We start from the raw sequence: 21,179 nt of genomic DNA on the forward strand, positions 1-21,179 counted from the left end.
ACACACACACACACACACACACACACACACACACACACACACACACACACACACACACGCACACACAATGCATACATGTGGGAGCCAGTCAAGTGCAGCAGTACCTCATGGTAAGAGCTTACACCCGGGTCACAAAATCACAAAGCTAACCAAGAATCAAAACACTGCAATCATCTTAAACCCCAACTCAAACCATATTGATTCAGTCAGCAACATTTCACTTCTCTTTGTTCCAAGCAAACAAAGACTTTGTCAGCACAGACACTGTGTTACAAACACAACTATGATGCAAAAGGTTTTAAATTGATGCAGGAGTCATCGTTGCTATGTCATCCTGGGAAAGCACCTGGCAGGCTGCTGTAATACACACCTATAAGCATGTAGGTGTCAGCTGCTCCCTGCAATGCCATGCTGGAGGTTTTGAAGATAAGTGAGGCACACATTTCCAGGTCATGAGATCCAAGAGTTTGCCAGCAAATAATTGTTAAAATAATACCAAGGATTACTTTGAGTAGTAGCTTTGAGTCCATTCATACGAGCCAGCCTTAAATTCACAGACATCAAAGCTGCTTGTTTCTACACAACCTTTTGAGCAGCCGCTGAGAAAGGGGTGAAACTGAAGCTCACTTTAATGAGACTTATCTTACCGTTAAAAAGCCAGATCAAGACAAAGGACTTTACTTCAGGCACTTATCTGCTTCATTAGGCCTCTGATTTGACATTATGGGAAGTTTTAAAGAAAGAGAAATATTAGAAAAAGCAATGGTCTAGACAAGTGTTGAGGAGTTATTAAAAAAGATAATAATTACTCCTAATAATAATTAATGGCTGGATGTCACAGTAGATTAAATTATGTAATTGTGAGACTCCAGCAACCTGGTCAATAATCTAATTTAGTGCGAAACGGTGCTTAAATTGAGACAAATGCTCAGCAGAAAACATGTAAACAGCAAGCATTTTAGGAACAAAACCCAGCATATACACTGTGGTCACTCCTACTGGGACCGTAATTCAACCACTGACATCATCTCTACTGCTGGTTTCACAGAGAAACCAGACACGCAATTAGAAATGAACGCGGAGTGTTGCTATGGCATCTAAGATGAGCCCGAGCATTATACATACCCCATACGCGAGCAGTTTGTCACAAACAGCGTTTCCCAAAGCCTCTATTTATCTTTCAGCAGCGATTTGAATGAATATAGAATCTATCGGTATCAGTGGGTGAGGTGATCACTTTACAACTTTAGTCACTTTATTGATGTCAGCTCATCAAATCTGAATGTTGTGACATAATCTGCTATTGTGGCGTTCTGCAGTCAGCATTACTGACAGCCATGAACTATTCTCCTGCTGCGCTTAATCAAACTCCACCACTTGTTAACGGACTGGCAATTAAGCAAAACACCCTTAGAGGAACCCTTCCCTTCACCTCCTCTAGCTGCTTGGCAATTTATCACAGCAGGTCTGCATACTCCTGCTGGCTGTAAGGAGCAGGTACTGTACCGATCAGTGCCATTTGAGGCTTGGGCTCTGGCCACTGTGTGCACGCAGAGCCGAGCACAGACCGATGACACAGCGGAGATCCGTGGGGACGAGGGACACTTCAAGGCAGGATAAGGCATGTTGTTTGTGTTTGTTTCCTCTCCAGTGCTTTTGGACTATGGCTGCACCTGCTCTCGCTCTATGTTTAAAACCCATATGACTACATGGCACAACATGAGCCGGAAAATACCGCAGAGAGCACAGACATAATGAGATGTCTCACACAGCTGGCCGAACGGTCCTCACACAATCATCCAGGGCATTGATTTTATGGGTTACACAACACTGATATAAAAACAGGACATCTTCAAGACAAATTGTTGAAGAAATCCAGCTGCTCTGCAGAATTGCTATTACTGCCATGCTAAAAATATTCAGACTGCAGCTTTTACACAAGAAATGACTTGTTTTAGATTTCAATTTGAAAAGTGATGTTGAAAACACTATTTCAAAGCTGAATCATTAAGAAAGTTTAATGGTGAAAAAAATGATTTCTACAAGAGCTCAGTTTGGTATGTCAAAGAAAAGAGAAACTAAATTTAATTTCCAAAACATGATCCATGGATAGGGGATTGCAGAAGTCCCAAAAGAGTTTTTTGTGGTTCCCCTCTGGGTTAAAGATCACTTTGCAGGAGTCACAATGAATAAAGCTGCTTCGCTCACACAAAGAGATCCAGGAGCAGCTTCAAAGGACAGGCCTCACTGAATATTCAAAGAGCGAACAAGACGAGGACGTCAAACATGCCCGTCTCTTTGCACAGATTTGCTATTATGGAAAGACGGAGCACGAAGACAAAGACGGTGGGCAGTAATCACCCAGCAGGTCTATCATTCTTTATGATGAGCTGAAAGAGAACTACTTCATCAAGTTGTGGCATTATGGATGGACAGTTAGACTGCGCTGTGTGAGTATCTCAGCAGATATACTTCAGAGAAGGTGGTTTCATAAAGATAAGCACATAAAATGCATATGCACTAAAAATTTTGCACCAGAATGCAGCATAAATGTAACAACAATACTAAAAGTGCATTTTCTATTCAATTGTGATTAAGAGATTTAATAAAGTAGTAGCTGTGTCATCTACACTGACTGATTCTTCTGGAGGTTTCTTCCTGTTAAAAGGTGTTTTTCCTTCCTACTATTGCCAAGTACGTGCTCATAGGGGGTGCGCGAATTGTTGGGGATTTCTCTGTATTACTGTAGGTCTTTATCTTTCCCATGTACTGCAGGATGCCTTGATGCAACTGTTATTGTGATTTGGTGCCATATAAATTAACTTGAGGGATTTTAGGGAGTCACTGTGGTCCTGTGTCAGTCAAAAGATGTAGAGTGTAATTAAGCAGCCAAGCTCAGTTCTTAGTAGGAACTGTGTGTCAAGCACCATATAGCTTCAGGATCACTGCTTCATTTAGCACTGACAGAGTAACTGAACAGGAACACTGGCCAGATGTCTCTCGTGCCACAGCAGCCTCAGTCATGGTGGCCGGCTGCTAGCTAAACTTACTGCTCAGCTATAAAAACACATTGCACACATAACAGCCAGCGCCACTAACTTAACATCTTGAAGGAGAATTTTTCTGTCACAAATCATAGTCCAGGAGTCCATGACACTTGGAACACTACAATCCTTTTTTCAGCATCTTTATTTTGAGAAATGATACTGCAGATTTAATTTAATTTAATTTGCATTAAATCAACAGCAACTGTTTCTGTAACATGAAATGACTTCATGTGTCATATAAACCCATTTGACTGGGTAAAAACTTTGATGATGACAGCACTTTTTTCATTTGGCCTAAATAAAAGAAAAGAAGAAAAACCTTTAAAAAGCATATGGTTAATAGTTTACATAATGTTGTTCTGTATCGAGTGAAACACAAAGCATCTGCAGTACAGCAACTATGCAAAGATGTACTTTCACTGCTTGGAAACATACACATATTTGCCCTCTAAGATACGCAGCTACCTTGAAATCTTAGCTTCTTCCTCCTGTTTTGTTTTCCATGTTTTATTCTCAACTTCATTTTTGCGTCTCCTTTTGTAACTTGTAATAAAATTTAGACTTAATTTCACGAGTTTCAGTTTTCCTGTTCTCGTCTGTTCACTGTGTTGTTAAGCCTACACCTCCATGTTCCCTCATTTTGTTACGTCCTGTCTTATTTTGGTAGCTCCTGTTTCTTTTCTCTTGTTCCTCTGTCTCGTCATCTTGTGTCTCATAGTTGGTGTTCTATTGTAGCTCTCCACTACATTATGTATTCCATATGTATGTAGTGGTGAGATAGTCTCTCAATCAGAGAACCAAGGTTACAATGTAACACACATTTGCCGTCTTCCTAATCATTATGTTTGCATTTGTTTGTCACACTGTACTGCTGTCTTCCCTCACGTGTCTTCTGGTTTGGTTTGGATTTTTGAATTTTCTACTTGCCTGAATAAAGTTTTTTTTCCCAGTTGTTTTAATTATATCTACCAAGGTTAGGTTTTGGTAGAGCGTATGCGCGAGCATGTCATTGAAACATGATAGCTCAAAAACTAGTTTATGAATTCTGTTAAAACTGTGTAGGGATGTAGCGTGGGGTCGTGTTAGTAATCAAATAAAATTTCACTAAAATTTGTCAGGTTTCTAAGCCTTGTAACTTAGAAACTATGATTCCTATATAGTGTGTATTGTCATATACAACATGCAGAAAGTATGGTATAAGGATTTAAAATATCATGTTACAATTGACCTTTGACCTGTGCTTCAAGGTCACGAGCTTGATTTGAAGGTCAAAGTGACAGTAATACTATCTAGAGCCATTTAAACCTGTGATTGTCACTGCCATTGTTTGTATTGATAACATATAAGTATTTGAGAATTCTAAATAACACCTTATTAATTGTATTATTAATAATATTTATTGACTATATGCACATTACAGTAATTGTAAAATTGTTATGTATATAAAAGGCTATAGCCATTTGAATACATAATAATTTGGATACATATACAATGTTCCCAGAAAGGTATAATATCCTTTTAGGCAAACAAAATAAACTTATGATAAAAAAAATAAAATATAGAAAATGCAATACTACTCCTTTAAAAGTAAATACTGCCCAGAGATTGAGTTCAAGTGCTTCTTATTCAACGAGTCTGCGTCTGGGTCTTTATTGCAGCAGCCCTTTAGTTTCCATATACAGTGAAAAAAACACAGCCATCAAAAGACGTATGCATAATGAATTCTGCCACTCACAGCTATGCTTCAAACCAAGTCATTAGAAATGCATTCAATTTTCTATTAAGGCTTTGTCCAGTGAAACTCCAGTGAAATGAAAGGCATGTGCACTTGTGCTAACAGCTGATTTGAGGTAGAAAAAGGACATGCAGCAAATGAAAACTGAACAAATTTACAGAGGAGTAAATAAATTTATAAATAAATTTATAAATAAATTTATAAAAATAAATAAATGCAACGGCTGTTAAATTCAGTGACGTCAGCCAGTCGCTAAAAAAAAAGGTAGCCATGTTTTTGGTTTCGTGTAATGTGATTAATTTCTCCACAACACAGGCCCCGGCCTGCTTCTCATCCTCCTGCTGTTGCCCCAAGCCTGCACTGACACTGTCCCTGGGGGTGGGGGTGGAGGCGGGAGTGTTGTGTGCTTATCCGCTAAAAGCAATTCATATTAATTTGAACACAGACGACAATATTTACAACAAGCACGAACGACCAAAGATCTCGCTCTTTTTTTTTGCCAGAAAACAAAGCACCCATCTGTCAATAAAGAAAGACTTGAGGAGTTTTACTGTTACATCAGTATGGTTTGGCATCATAATGTATGATCAGCACCAGTAGCCTCATCACTTCATATCAATAATAGATGTAAGGGCACGCTGTGACAACAAGATGCATTTTTAATTGCCCAATTACAAAGCTGTGGGATGTGAGCATACTGCAAAAAAAGAAGGCAAAAATTTACAACAAAACAGCACACAGTTGTCCTTTTCCAGGATGAATAATTCTCTGATTACAAGCGTCACGCACACGGTATTACATACTGAGTAGGAGGGGTTGCTGGGTATGTGTCAAACTGGGTAAAAAAACAAAAAACACACACTGAGCTAGTACAACATGATCTAATTTTTTTCTAAAGTACTTCATGAGCTGATGAGAGGAGGGCGCATGCAGCAAAACAACACGGCTGCACAACCCACACGAGGAAAGCCCCCAAAAACAAACGTACAATTTATTCCTGTTAGAATCTACGCACTCGGTGATTTAGGCGAGCATCTTCAGCACACAGACAAGCAAAAATAAAAGAAACTCGAGAGACGCCTTCCACTGTTAGACTACTGTCATCCCACGTTGTGTAACTGAGTGCAGTACTCCCATATCTGCTCCAGGCTCTGAGAATCCTCTGATCCACTGTTTCCTTTACAGGACCGGACAGGATGCACATGCTCAGCGCTCTCGAAGCCTCGGGTGGGAGGAAAAACAGGACAAAAGACACACACACACACAGACACAACTACTCTTGGAATAGACACAAGTGATTTCAGTCTTGAGTGCCCCTTAAAGGTGTCCCCCCATTAGAAAATAGAGGTCAGCAGCATTAAGTCCACGACTAAACACAGTAGTCGTGCAGTACAAAGAGCGCGGTTGGGTCACACTGGCAGCCCATTAATGCGGTCTGCTTTGAAAAAGACAGACAGCCTTGCAGCCCTTCTTGTTTCCTCTGATCCACACTGACAGACCGAAGGGGAACCGGACTGCACATTTGGGAGAAACAAACATCGCAGCGGCGGCTCGGTCTAAAAAGAAGCCGGCGCTGTAACCAGGTTGTGTTAATCCATTCTCCTTCCTTGAACTCTGCAGAAAGCAATTACCATAGATTCCTGCCATGCTCTGACACTGGCCTGTCAGCTGGGGAGCAAACGTGTGGATGCAGTGTGGAGGCAGCACCTCACTCTGCCTTTGTGCTGCAGTCTGGTCTGGCAGGGTGTGTCGTGCCTGATTCTGCACTCAGCCCCCATTTCCCTGTCTTCCTATGGCTGATTGTAAGTGCAGGTAGCATGTTTGATGACAGTGGTCACGTTGGAAGACACGCAGCGGAAAACAATCGCGGCTCCTGCTCAAGTCCTTGTTGTTTGATGTGGTTTTGGAAGCCAGGTCTTCTCGTATTACAGATTCAAGACACTCATAGTTCATATATCACGAGTCCTACAGTCATCACATTTTCCTCAACCTAAATTTAATTATTTTTCATTTAGTTGGAAAAAAATACTATGACTCAAGTTAAGATCCACTAAACCTTTAATAGTTTATTCAATGTGCATCTATTCATTTAACATATAATGAGATTTGCTTGTTGTTGCATCACTTTGTAGCTGACGGCCGGCTGCTATAACATGCTCCGGTTACATAAAGTATCTTGAATGTTCACTCACTGGCCACTTTGTTAGGTACACAGGTTTGACTGCTGGTAAATGCAAATCACATGTTGGCAGAACAGTCAAGACAACCAGCTGAACTTTGAACCAATGGTCACATTACACAGACAGAAACTGTGGAAACTGAAATCCTACAGCTCTGCACTCATTTCTTTATATTTTGATTCCAAGAAGCCAGAATTTCTGGTTATTCTTTAAAGTGATCTTTAGTTATGAACACAGAAAAACTGTAAACAGATTTTGACCCATGATGCCGTACCATCTGGAAAGTGTCTATTTGGCGACGGCTTCATTTTTAAGCGTGACAATGATCCCAAACAGCCTGCTAATGCACTAAAAGCATACCTGGATAGGAAAACACTCAACAGAACACTGTCAGTCATTGATCGGCATCCCGAGAGCCCAGACCTCAACATTATTGAAGCATTATTGTGTGGGATCATCTTGAGAGAGAACGCAACAAAAAGCACCCAACATCCAAAGAAGAGCTTTGAGTGTCCTTGAAGAAGGATCCTTAAAAAAACACACACATCAAAGCTTGTCTAAGAGAGCTCAGGCTGTGTTGAAGAATAATACCTGTAATACCTGTAGCTTACCTCTTAATTGTAAACAAACACAGTGTGGCCCCAAATTTCCGCTCATCTTGTGTTTACTAAGTAAATGAATTTCCTTCTATACCAAATATGCACTTTCAAACTAATTTGAATGTTTTTGTCTTCTATCATGTTCAGGTTTCCTCACTCCACCCATGTCAAGACAACCATCTCACCCTCAACGTCGCAAAGACAAAGGAGTTGATAGTGGACTTCCGGAGGTGCAGAGAAGTACACACCCCCATCACCATCAACGGCGCTGCTGTGGAGAGAGTGAGCAGCTTCCGGTTCCTTGGAGTACATCTGGCTGAGGATCTTACGTGGTCAGTACACACAAACAAAACAGTGAAGAAGGCGCAGCAGCGCCTCTTCTTTCTCAGGAGACTGAAAAGATTCGGCATGAGCCCCCGCATCCTCAGGACCTTCTATCACTGTGCCATTGAGAGCATCCTCACTGGATGCATCACCACCTGGTATGGCAACAGCACCGCCTACAACCGCAAAGCTCTCAGCGAGTAGTGCGGTGCTCTGAACGGATAATTGGAGGTGAGCTTCCCTCCCTCCAAGACATCTACAGGAAGCGCTGCCTGAGGAAAGCGGGGAGGATCATCAAGGACTCCAGTCACCCCAGCCATAAACTGTTCAGACTACTTCCATCAGGAAGGAGGTTCTGCAGCATCCGGTCCCGTACCAGCAGACTGAGAGACAGCTTCTTCCACCAGGCCATCAGACTGCTGAACACGTCATAGACACCTCAGCTTCACTACTGGAACTTCAACATTATGCACTCCACACTGTATATAAATGCCACTTGTTTTGCACATATTCAACTCTGTATATTTTTATATATTTTATTTATTATTATTATTTTTTTACTATTTAATTTGTAAAATGTGTATACACACACACACACACACACACACACACATAGGAAAATATTTAGTATACACATCCAGAAATGCATACACTATTATATATTGTACATATATTTATTAGTTTCAGATGTAGCCATTCTTGTATTTGCTGGTTTGTGTTGTTGTGTTTGCACATTTCTGTTGCTTGTGGGCTCGCACACAAGAATTTCACTCGCATGTGCTGTGCCAGTGTGCCTGCACATGCGATGTGACAATAAAAGTGATTTGATTTTGATTGATTTATCCCATGATCCTCGCAAAATATAAAGAAACAAGAGGTGGCTTGATCATTTACACCTGGACCTTAGCCCTGCTGTCTGCACAGTACTGTATGTGTACTACGGCAACCAAGTGCTGCAGGGAATCACTGGACATTCTGCTGCCACAGACTCTCATTAGCTTCACACCTGATGCTCTCTCTTACAAGCTGAGAACAGAAGAACAGGCGTGCACGCCACATCCTCCATGTTCATGTTTCGTTTCTTTCTTCTCTTCTCTTTGCTTCACTGCCATACATTCTCACTCCCCTTCCTCTTCCACGGGGGGGTTGCCGCACCCGTAAAATGTTTATTTGAGCAGGTTCCTCCATGCTCGCAAATTGCTGCAACGCTGCTGTGCTCAAGATCTATAAATATGTTTTACTATACTCAAACTCAGGACTTACAGCTGTGGACTTTTGCCTGCTTGCTGTTTTGCAACAAGGCAGACTACTCTGCATGTGATAACTTGCAAATTGTAAACGGTTGTAGTCATTTGTCCAAATTTCCTAAAACATCTGAAAATGCTAACAAAGAACGAGAAATGCTCTTTCTGATGTGCACAAGTAGCACAGTGTTTGGAAGGATTTTACATAGGGGTCAAATTCCCATCAACGCCGGCTGTGTATACATTGCATGACACAAACTGATAATTAGATGGATTCTGTGTATGTGTTGCTCTAATGTGTTGGATATGCATTTCCTTTTCCCTCTGTTTTGCTTTTCTCACCTACTGTTGACTAAATAAAGGACGATTACAAGTGTAGTGATTAAACAGCATGTGCACATGTGCAGAAAACATGTGACCCCTGTCTTTTTTCCATGTAATTTTTATTGGGCATCATAACATGTGACCTACCTGCTTTACTTTCTATTCTCAGACACTCACAGTGGAGTTTGTCATCCTGGCATTAATATTTCTCTCTAATCTGTGAAATGTCACATTGCTCGTAAATTGTGAGACACTTCACGATGCCTGCAGTGCCGTGTTTGTGATGTAACATGAATATAAGAACAGGAATAAATTAAGCAAACACAATGATGTGAGGAAACATTGAAATCTTGCATGAATATAATTAAAATCTACACAGTGTGATACAGTCTAAACTGAATGTCTTTTCTAATTACATCACCTTGAACATGTAAACCGCGCAAAGTGCAGCAGCGGCAAGCTGGAGCAAAGATCATCGATGAGTCTAAGAACAACATCACCAGCAGTTTAACCTTTGATACCCAGCTCCACCTGTAACTGACTTTGAAATGCACGAAAACAAAAGGAGACGTGTGCCTCTGAGAAATCTGTTTTGACTATAACCTCTGTTCCCTGAAGGAGATGAACAAGATTGCAACATCCACGCAACATCTACCCGATGCTGCGTTAGCACAGGCGTCAGCTTGCATCATTCTTTCAACAGGTAAAAAGAGATCACAGCGGGACGTACGGGACACAATAAATCCCCAGTAGTCCTGCACTCGTGAGACACTCTCTGTTGCCACAGATGAAGCCGGCCCTTTACCGTGAGGAAAATAATGTGTAAAAAATATTTGCCCAAGAGCCACAGCAAACCTCCCCTTGAGTGTCCACCACTGACGCAGCTTTGCATTCTTTTAGCATTGTGTCACGATGTAAAGTCTAAAAAAAATCTGAATTGATGCAACAAATATACTTGTTCCATTCATTCTTCTTTTATGCAAAGATATAATGCCTACATTTCCCACAATACAACTCAACCCCTGACAGGTCAGTTTAAGATGCAGGTTTGTTATACTGAAAGTTGCCAAAGCAGCAAGCCTCAAAGTGTGGGCTGCGGAGGTCTGGTTTGCTCTCGCTGTTCTTTCATTTTCAGTCTTGTCTTCTTCTGGGTTGGCCAGCATCATTTGAGGCAATATTTCAGGCTTTGCGAGGCTCCCTCTGGAGTCACAAAATGCTTCGCAAATGCAGTACGACTCCCCCACTTCGGTCAGCAGGCAAACTTTACAGAGCTGAAGTCTGTATTGTAGTTTTGTTTCCACTTTGATGCTGTTACTAAAGGGCCGTTTCTGTACTATTTGTCATGCCAGTGAACCACTGAGAAAATATTTTTTCATTTCTCGAATGTGAATCGTCGGGTAAGTTTCTCTGATTTATATCACTGTGAATCAAAAATCTTTATTAATGTATGGTTTGGTAAAAGTTGATAATCATACTTTGAAATGCATTCAAGAAAATAATGAATTAGTCTTATCTTTGAACTAAAGATGGTAACCAGGTCTTCTATAACTTGAACTCTTTCAACACATGAGAGGATTTTCTAGGGTATGACTTAACTGAGTGTGCACAGATCTGTGCACAATCCCACTAAGTGAGCTGAATTCTATGCAGCACCAGAAGCAGTTAAAGGCCTGTGATGGCAAGCCAGCTATAAAAGTGCTATGAATTCAACTTACAACTGCTGTCCAATGCTCTGCTAGGCAAGCTAGGTGTGTGGACGGAGCTGTCATGTTTTCGACAATTGTTATTTTCCCCTTGCACAGCAGGTGACAGCGCATTTCTTCTGGGATGAAATCCCCACAGGCACTGAGGGATTTGTGTTTATGTGGCAGCACAGTGGAGCCCAAGGACATGCCATGTGACTGCAGCCTGGCAGAGGGGACGCAGTCGCTTACACGCCATTAAAAAAAAAACCCATAAAGAAAAGGAAAAAGGAAATGGTCTTTATACATGGAATGACATGAACGTATATTTGTGTGAGGCCATGAATTACCCTCTTTTTAATGCTTTTATACCGCACACACAGGCGTGCGTGCACTACAAACACAACAATAACAACAACTAGTGTAAACTTTAAGAAGCTTAAAGGAGATTGAGGAAACATGTCACTCACACATGTCTTTTGGGAAATGTGTGCGTTCTCTGTTCAGACTCCTCTGTGACCTTTTCATACGTGATTTGAAACTCCAATCAACTCCCGAGTGTCACTCTCAGAAAAATATCCCATTTCATGCCACTGTCATGTTGTTGGTTGCTTGTCTGCAAAGTTTCTTCTTCGGCATGAGGTAACTGCTAGATTATATCAAAACCAGAAGGGTTTGCAGAAGAGGCTCTGTTGGCTCAGCCATGGACGGTGTGACAGTGACATGCGATATTATTTCAGAGAGCTGAAGTTTCCAGACAGATGAAGAGGGAGAAATATGATTGAATACGGGATTGTGAAAGGAGATTACTCATGGAGATTGAAATGTGTCAGCTGCTAATCAGATTAAGAGTAGAATAATCCCTGATGGGAAAAAAAGAGAAACTACTAAGTATGAGTCAACAAATACCACGAAATAAACATGTCGCTCCTCATGCTGCATGAAGAGATTAAAACTTCATATAGCCTTTATCAAAGTGCGCCTTCAGAAGGAATTTAAATATCTTATTTTTGACAAGCAGAAGGATCGTTGAGCTGCTATTTGAATACTGTTGCCAGGCGACTGATCAATATACCAACAGAAAACCTAAAACAGGTTGACAACTTCAGGCAGCTATCATTGGACATGCTATGTTAATTTCACGTGGCGTACTTTAATCTTATTTAAGTTTATAAATCTTTATGTTTTTCTTGGCTGAGCAGTTTAATATCTCTGATGTTTTAATGTCAGTAATAATATTTTCTGTATAATAGGTTAAAAGAAAGTAGAATAGTATGGTCAGAAAAAAACTAAATGCTCACTCAATCATAATTTGATCATAAATGAAAAATAAACTTCAGTATTTTCATATATTTCCAGCTCTCCTCACCTGAATGACCAGACAATAACTCCTTACAGGTGTGTCCAAATGCATGGCTGCATCCTCCTGAGGACCCGGCCTTCGCGGTCTAAGTGGGCCGGGTCCTCCGAAGGCCAGATGTACGGGGAGTTCGCTGTCATCGCCCCGGCTAGCTATTGAGCTGGTGGGTAACAGACGTCTCCGGAAACGTCGAAGCACTTTTCCAGACATGCAATGTCTTGATAAACCGAGCAGATATTTGACGTTTACACAGCTACATTCTCGCCTGAAAATATCTTAAAAGTTTATTTTTTGACCCAGAAAGAACAATAAAAGTAATATTAAAACTTAGTAGTGGCCGCCATTGTTGGAAATTGGAATTGGCTGGGCCGCGCTATGAATTCTGGGATATGGTAGGCCACGAAGGACACACCCGACCCATCCTTCAAATTCGGGGAAAAGGAGGACGCATTTGTCGGCTGCATTTGTCGGAGTCTACGAATTTGGACAGCCTTCGTTGCGTCGTTGTGACGTAATCAGTCTACAAATGCGGCCTCAGGAGGATGCAGCCCATGAATCTGGACACCGCCTACATCACGACTAGCATAAACTAGGATAACACAATAAGGGAAGACAAAATCACCACATGATAATATGCACAACTGCATCATCACCCAAGCAAGGTTGCAGAATAGTTACACCCTTATCTAATAGATTTTAGTAAGTCCTAATATTACCTTGTCATCTGTATTATAGTTAGTGACGCAATCCCTGTTTATCTGTCATTACGGTGTCATTAATCATAGTTTGTATTGTCACCAGTAATTAATCTAGGCAGCTGCTGTGCATGCTGCTTATGATATTTGCTTCCATAATATGCAGGTTACACGTCATGCTTATCACAAACACACATGTTGCTGTTATCACCACACAGTTATGTGTCTGTTTACTGTAGATATAGCACAACGAGATGTGCTGACCAAACCCCCCTAAAGATACACATGCACACATCCTATCTAATCCTGGTTTACATACAGCAGATATGTGCTTCCCTTCCAGCACATTCCCTTAATTTTCTGTTCCTTTGAAATCATTCTCTCTATCACCATCCCCATCTACTTCTTGTGTCCGAACGCATCTTTCTGCATGGGTGACTCCATGCTGCTTACAGCGGGCAGGACAGCTGTCTGCCACACATAATGTGCCCTCTGAGAACCCCCTCTGGCAGGTGGAAACCCACCAGAGCCTTGGGCTTACACAGAGGGTCCTAACTCCATGGGAAGATCTGCAAACATATGGCACTGAATAGGGATGTGCAGAGGTTTTCCTTGCAAGTACCACCCACATGCAGAATTTGATTAAAATGCAATGAGGTCCTTGTCAGGGAAGGAAGGTGGCTTAGGTGGCTCGACAGTCATTATTGTCCTGTTATTGACTGTCACTCTACCGATGCCACATTGTGATTCATCCTCTCTGTGCCAAAGGAGCATCATAAAACTTGACTGCACACGACTGAAAATGATTCCCCCCCCCAGTCTACCAGTGCACCACAACAAGCAGAGAATGTGTGTCATTATCAACTTTTCATATAACTCTTCGGGGTTTGGGACAGGGTTAGCTCGTTGCTGAAAGCAACTGGATGAAACTGTCTAATATTCTTTCTATTCAGAAGGATTGCTTTCAAACAAACCTTGAAATGCTGTCAAGCTTACAAGATGTCAGCCTGGTGTCGCATTCAGAAACAAACACAACACAGATTTCAAACATGTATTTTGACCGATTGAAAACTGCCAGGTTAGCGGCCTCTCTTACACCGTCAGAAAAGAGAAAAATACTGTTTCCTGAATATAAACCTGTGTTCTGTTGTTATCATTCTGAGTCTCCTTTCAGGCTGCCTGCAGATTAAAAAAAATGTCTTCACATCCTGGATGCATGGCCTTTTCCTCATTAGTCATCTTGTTTCTGTGAATTTATGAGAAAACACACACCATTGCGTATCTTTTGACACGCCAAACAGATTTGCAATAAAACAAGGACACAACTGAGATTGATGACTGAGCTGCTTCCTGAATTCATGTCTCTAGTAGAGCATGTAAAAGCTTTTCAACCGAGGCTCTGCAGCTTTTTACTGTTGTCCAGCATAGTGTTTCTAATCACACGAGCAGTGATATTCATCAAAACATTCCCTCACATGAACTGGAGGATTGTATTTAGGTAACATAGTGCATGGTTTGTTTAATGAGTTCTGAATACTTGCTATTTTTTAACAGCTTGGCAACATTTCACACATCTTTTGAAATTAATTGTTTATTTAATTATACTTATTACGCTCTGTGTACCCTCAGAGAACCCATTTTTGTTAGTGACACCTTTGTAAATGAAGCAAACTTAAGCTAATGTTAGCTCTCTGTTGAAGCTCAGAGCCGACTACAGACACTCAGATTTCAATTCTTATTCATAAAGATGACAAGCCACAGGCTTTTAGTTGTTGTTTGTCTCATTTTTTCAAGTTAAATGATATGGAAACAAGCTGCCTTCACCTATGGGAGTACCACCCATGCCATGAAGCTCCCAGCACACAGATTTTGTGCTGATGTTAATGCCAGAGGAGGTCTGGAACTCTTTAACTTTATGTGATCTGTTACTTGGTGGCTGAGTTGTTGGGATTTCGATTTTGCAATAACACTTAAAATACTCTAGAAGGGAAGAAAATTCACACACTCAGATTCAGTCTGTTCTTTAGAACAGCGGCCTCCAACCCCGGTACCGGTCCGTGAGTTGTTTGGTACCGGGCCGCGAGAGTTGAGGCTCAGGTGTGAAATTAAGGTTTTCAGGGTTTTTAATCGTTACTTTTTTAAATCATTTTTATCGTTAACTCGGTTTCCCTGGGTCTTTTCCCGTGTGTTATGAATAAATCTTCGTTTTTTTGGTACCAGTACTGGTTTTATTTTGTTGTGTTTATCAGCGACACCTTAAAGGCAAAAAAGGTTGGGGACCGCTGCTTTTGAACAACCCCTTCTTTCAAAAATGTTTGTAAAGTCAGACTGCATGGCTGGCTCCTTGATTTTACACACCTGTGAAACTGCATGTGAAAACACCTGAATTAAAAAATAAAGACTTTTGTCCAAATAGTTCATGTCTCCATTCGTTATTGTGAATAAAGTTGCATACTGTATGTTTAAACCAGCTAAAAGTGGAAAAAATGGCAAAACTATTTCATGTAGAATTTGTGAAATACACAAATGTGTGCATATCTGTGTGTGTGAAAAGTATAGGGCCCCTGTGATTTGTCTTCTCCGTCCCCTGGCTTGGTTACTAGTGAAAAAACAAAAAACGCCTTAAAACCAGTCTTAAATTCATAGTTTCACTGTTCCAGAAGCTTTGTGGAAAAGTAAAGCGACTTGCAGTTTTAAGGAATAAACAAAGTGCCTGGTATTTATTGGGTCCTATTTTCAGAGGTGTATTAATACACATCATGCGCTCTGCTGTGGAAATAAATCATCAGGCTGGTGTATGTGGTTTGTGACTCAGTAAACTAACAGATAGCGAGAAACGAATAAGCAATAGAAACAAAGTTCACAGATCTTAGGATGAATAAATTGTTAGCTTTAGATTCTGATGACAAGAGCAGAGACAAAAGAACACCACCAGGAGCTAAAGCGTATTTGTACGCTCCTTTTTATAATGGTGTAAAAATAACTGGAACTACTAAAGTGAAGCAAAGAAAGGGAAACAGGGCAAGAAACAAACAAACAAATAAATAATAAAATTGTCAAATTACAAACAAGCAAGCAAAGCATTACAATCACACAAGCATTAAACAAAGCACAGATTTAGTCATTTCTCAGGGTGAGCGCTCACTAATTTTAATTCAGCATGTTTTATGCCACTCACTTCCTTTCCGGCAAATTAAATTTGAATACATTCAGAGGATACATTTTGCTGCCTAACTGCAAGGCTTTATGTCAAAGGATGCCCTATCGTGCATGTTCACTCTGACCCTAGCATGACGCCGAAGCGCCAGAGTAGCAGCGGTGCGCCCTGTCACCCGCCGTGCAGCGTGCCGTTTCAGATGCAACAAAGCAGCGTATCGGGTCAACAAAGAAAAGCACTACTGGCAAAACACTTAGCTCTTTGCCTGCTGATTGATTGCTTTTCATTGTTGCCAGTTTGAATATGCTGTTCCTCTGATGGGCAGCTTGGCAGAACATGTAATCGTGTGTGTGTGTTTAGAGCCAATAGCCCGGCCAGGATTTGTGGGGAAGCCTGTTGAATCCCGATTTAGTGTCTGCTGTCTGATATTTTTGTCTGAGTGAGGGATTTGAAAAATGCCTTGAAAATAATTTTGTGAGCTAACACTCAGTACGGACTGGCAGGTGAAGATAATCGCAGTGAATTTCTCATTAAAGGTCATGCAAACCAACACGCTCGTGCATGTTTCAAACGTGTGAGGGCTCTGGGGCAAGATGAGAGGGTATAAACCGAAGACGTTTTGTCCTCGTAAATGTTTAATGTTAGAAGAACCACAGCAACAACAAATGATTAAGGCTGTTTATCCAACTGAATGACAGAGCGGCGGTAGCTTCTATTACAACAGAGAGATGTAATTTACTAAAATGGACTTCTAACTGACACCTTGTATTGGCTCTGTTTATTAGTGAGGAGACAAGTGTCTTGAGGGGGCTTTTCATGTGCCTGTTGGTCTTAAAAAACACAACCTAATTGGATTACTTCAGCACAAATCGGCAGATATGAAGAGAATCAGCGAGGCAACTATTCACAGTATAGAGAACAATCAAACGCGGGCATGTCAGCTCGGCTATTTGAAAGTAAATCTAAAATTCCAAATTACTCCACAGCTTGCCAAGCTTTCACCGGTTAAAACCCCAAAAGGATACAAGCTGCAAACAATTACAATCAATTCAATGCGAGCAGCATTTTTACTAAGCAGACCAGTGTATGAATCAGTGATATTTGTTAGGTAGCTGTCAGCTGGGAGAATGTAATCCAAGCAGCTGTTGCATTTAGCACTTCCAATAAGTGAATTGAAGAAGCTGCACAAGGACACATCTGCTGCAATTAGACGAATGGAATGAAGGGCTTGGCTTAAAACTTGATTTTTAACTGAGGAGTTTACCTCAATTATCTTTTGGTGTTTTAATAAAATTGTCCAAATACAAAAATAACCGAGGCTTATTATTATTATTATTATTATTATTATTATTATTATTATTATTATTATTATTATTATTATTATTATTATTATTATTATTGTTGTAGCCGCAGTGAGAAATTTCTCAAACTCAGATGTAGTTTCAATTTTGAATGGCCTCATAAAAATACAGTGAAGTTGACCTTTAACTTTTGGACATATATTTTTAAAAAAAGTTAGTTTTTGTGAAATATTTCCACATTTTGTAGTTGAATTGCTTGCATCAGCCAAATTCTAAGAAATTCCTTCAAGGATAAGGTATCACATTCCCGAGTTATCTAGGCTGATGGCCAATAATGTGATTTGTGAGGTCACAATTTCCTTCACTTTTGACCCCCGGATTGTAATCAGTTCCTCTGGTCACAGCCTGCTCTGTGATGAAAAAGGACAGCTTTTCAAATGTCTGGATAGTGCATGTAATTCAAGACACTCTTCTCTCAGTTTGAACTAACCATATGAATGATCTTGTCGCTGCTTGAGCAAGATCAGTACATCTAAACGAACCCACCTGAATTCAGAAGGCAGCCTAAGCTTACCTACTGCACGGTCTGGCACGGTCTTCTCATCTGGCTTTCAGCAAGAAAGCAAAATCATTTGTATGCTACCTTCTCACACCGTATAAAATTCAGAGTATCGTTGCCTTGAGCTTGAGAGCAAACGTCGCTGAATAAATAGAGCTGCACAATAGTTTATTTTAACTGCCATGGAAATGAAGTCAAAAAATAACCCTCTCATCAAAGCGCATTCAGCTTTAGGCTCCTAACAGAAAGGCTGTCCCACTTCCCATGACCCAGCCGAGAGTGATCACACCTACACGAGGCACGAATCGCTTGGAAATTTTTCCATCCCCACAGCGTCAGGTTTAAGGTGTTGATTACCTAGCGAAAGCCGCTGTTAAACAGGTACATCTCAAAGAGCTCCGTCTGAAAGCGCTTCAGTCATCGTTACTTTGCACAGTGAGATAACTTCCAATTTTCAGTGTGAAACGGACACATGCTTGCTAGTCAACTGAAAGAAAAAGAAAAAGCAAGAGAACTTATTATTTTTACCTCCAGAATGAGGAGGAGGGCCGCAGAGCAGAACCACTCCTTGACCTTCACGCACTGAAACAGAGCTTCTTCTCTGAGTCTTGAAGTTTTCCAAGTCTGCAAAATAGAAAAAACAAAACAAGAAAACAGCAGTAAGTAAAATATTCCACAAGCTGGAGGCTGTTACATTTTATTAGCATACACATGAAGGTGCTGTCATGAACAAATTACTGTTTTTCTTACTTCTTTTCAAGGTCACATTGTGCGCAACCTAAAGCAGCAGGTGGGGAAAACGCTCACAACAGGTTGCCTGTTTATTACAGAGCTCGCAGACATAAACACAGCACACACTCACATAGCGCCAGAAAGTTCATGGCCTATATTTCTTCAGACTGTGGGAAGAAACTGATGCTTTATCCTGTCAAATACAGTACTTGTAAACTCTGAGGGCCAGAGTTCAAACTCACAGCGTGTCAGACGCTGTTGCAAAAAACCTGAAGCCCCGTGCCAAGCAAATGATATACAAAAACATGACGTACGGAACATTTTGAGTAAGTCAGAAAAAACCTTTAAAGACTGCCTGAACCTTCAGCAGCAACAAACTGAACATTTTTGGCAGTAAACAGCCTTTGGCTTTGCCTCAAGCCAAATCATCCCCCCCCCACGTGCGCCTGTGCTGCCGATATCCAAATTCACGGAGATGGTGCCACAAGTACGGGGGTTTTGGTGGAGGAAGACAGCAATGAGTGATTTAAAAAAAACGCACAGGTAGCGTAAATCAGTACAGGACAGATAAGTTGTACCTGACTATTATACATCAATCAAAGTCGTCATAGGAAGTGTAAATGCTTTGATATGACTAAAAGGACAAATGAATTAAATTTCTCATTTATTATTGTTAAAAACCTGACAAACTCCCTCCGTGATTAATTAGAAATAAGAATTAAAAAGTAGAATCTGGATGAAAAACTGTGATGAATTTTAGAAGAAAAACCCTTCGGGGACTGAGCATTAGCATTACTTTCCAACGCCTCCCCTTCAACTGGGTAAAAGCATTGTCTTGTAAGTACAGCGGACAAAGTTTGCAGCACTATGAACACGTTTTGGATGCAAACTCAAAAATCTTAGGACTGTTTTAAAAAACTAACAAGGACAGGAAGTATCGGAAAGGCAGAATAGTTTTAAATATATGTTTGCTTTAAATGTTCAGAAGAGATTGTGCCTTTGCTCAAAGGAAGGGAGATGCATTCAGTTATTTGGCTGCTTTTGTGAGTGTGTGTGTGGATGGGGGTGATGGTGGGTAAGGGGGGTGAGGGCCACCTTATGTCACTTCTTTTGACACACCCCTGTTAATCACACAAAGATAGGTCGATGGAAGGAAGCACTCACTCGTGTGTGTGTGTGTGTGTGTGTGTGTCTGTTGCTTAATTTCTTTTTGCTGGATTTATTTCTTTTGCATACTTGAGGGGACACACTTAAGATAAGGGGGAAATGAAAAGAATGAGGCCTGTTATTGCTCCCTGTAACCTGCACTGGTAATTGTATGTTGCGAATAATGAATGTAAGTTAAGCTTGAGCTGAATACATGATGAAAAAAAAAACTATAACTAAGCACTGAAATCAATAAAGACACACACCCACACTAATATGAGCCAGACAGCAATCTGAAGCCTCGCTGCTAAGCAGAGAGGGTTCCCGTGGCAGGTCACACATGAGGGATTTTAATAGCTCTGGTGGTAATCAGGTACCTTTCATTCATCAAACCTACCACCACCGAACCACACAAAGCTATTCCTAGTAGGGCTTTGACACCACAAGTACTGTTAAACTGAAGTATTTTCCTTTGACAGCTGATGGAAACAATAGCAGGTCAGAACCACATCTGACATTTGCTGATGATTTATGCAGAGCAAATCATCTGCTAATCGGAAGGTTGGTGGTTCAGTCCCTCCAGTCTGGGCAGGATACGAACCCCAAGCTGCTCCATCGGAGTATGACTGTTAGATAGAGAAGTGCTTGCATGAATGAGCACTCAGACATAGTAGAAAAGCGCTATAGAAGAACCAGTTCATTTCAAATTGGCTCCATTAATGATGTACAGAGCTCAGTAAATGTAATTCACACGTTGCATAGAGACTAAGTGTCTGCACTGGTAACTCAGTTTGAAGAGTGCTACATATATTCCTGAGGGAACTATTTAAATACAGATACTTGTAATAAGTACAAAGAAAACATGGAGCTACTCGTATATTTAGAGGTTAATTGGCAGCGTAATTAAATTAAACAGCTTCTTCTGGCTTCCTTTATTCCACTTCTTGTTTTTTTTTTAATATTCAGTTTGAGGTCAGAGATCATTCATAAATGTGATTTTAGCTACCGAACCGAATAAAAGACAGACAACGAATTAATACATTAAGAGGCTTGATATACTGTCTCAGATTTATCCATACATATTCTCCAAATTG

General features: G+C 40.8%; 1 protein-coding gene across 2 annotated transcripts in view; it reads right to left on the minus strand.

The window, feature by feature from the left end:
* LOC102300736 (contactin-4) overlaps nucleotides 1-21,179 on the minus strand; it is a 180,832-nt gene that overhangs the window by 83,405 nt on the left and 76,248 nt on the right. For both annotated transcript variants that reach the window (XM_005933441.3, XM_005933440.3), the window contains exon 5: nucleotides 18,736-18,831. In XM_005933441.3, the coding sequence (XP_005933503.1) occupies nucleotides 18,736-18,831 (96 nt within the window). The remainder of the gene's footprint in view (nucleotides 1-18,735; nucleotides 18,832-21,179) is intronic.

Source organism: Haplochromis burtoni, unplaced genomic scaffold (genome assembly GCF_018398535.1).
Source record: "Haplochromis burtoni strain Fernald_Lab_line unplaced genomic scaffold, NCSU_Asbu1 Contig_97, whole genome shotgun sequence".
Classification (NCBI taxonomy): Eukaryota; Metazoa; Chordata; class Actinopteri; order Cichliformes; family Cichlidae; genus Haplochromis; species Haplochromis burtoni.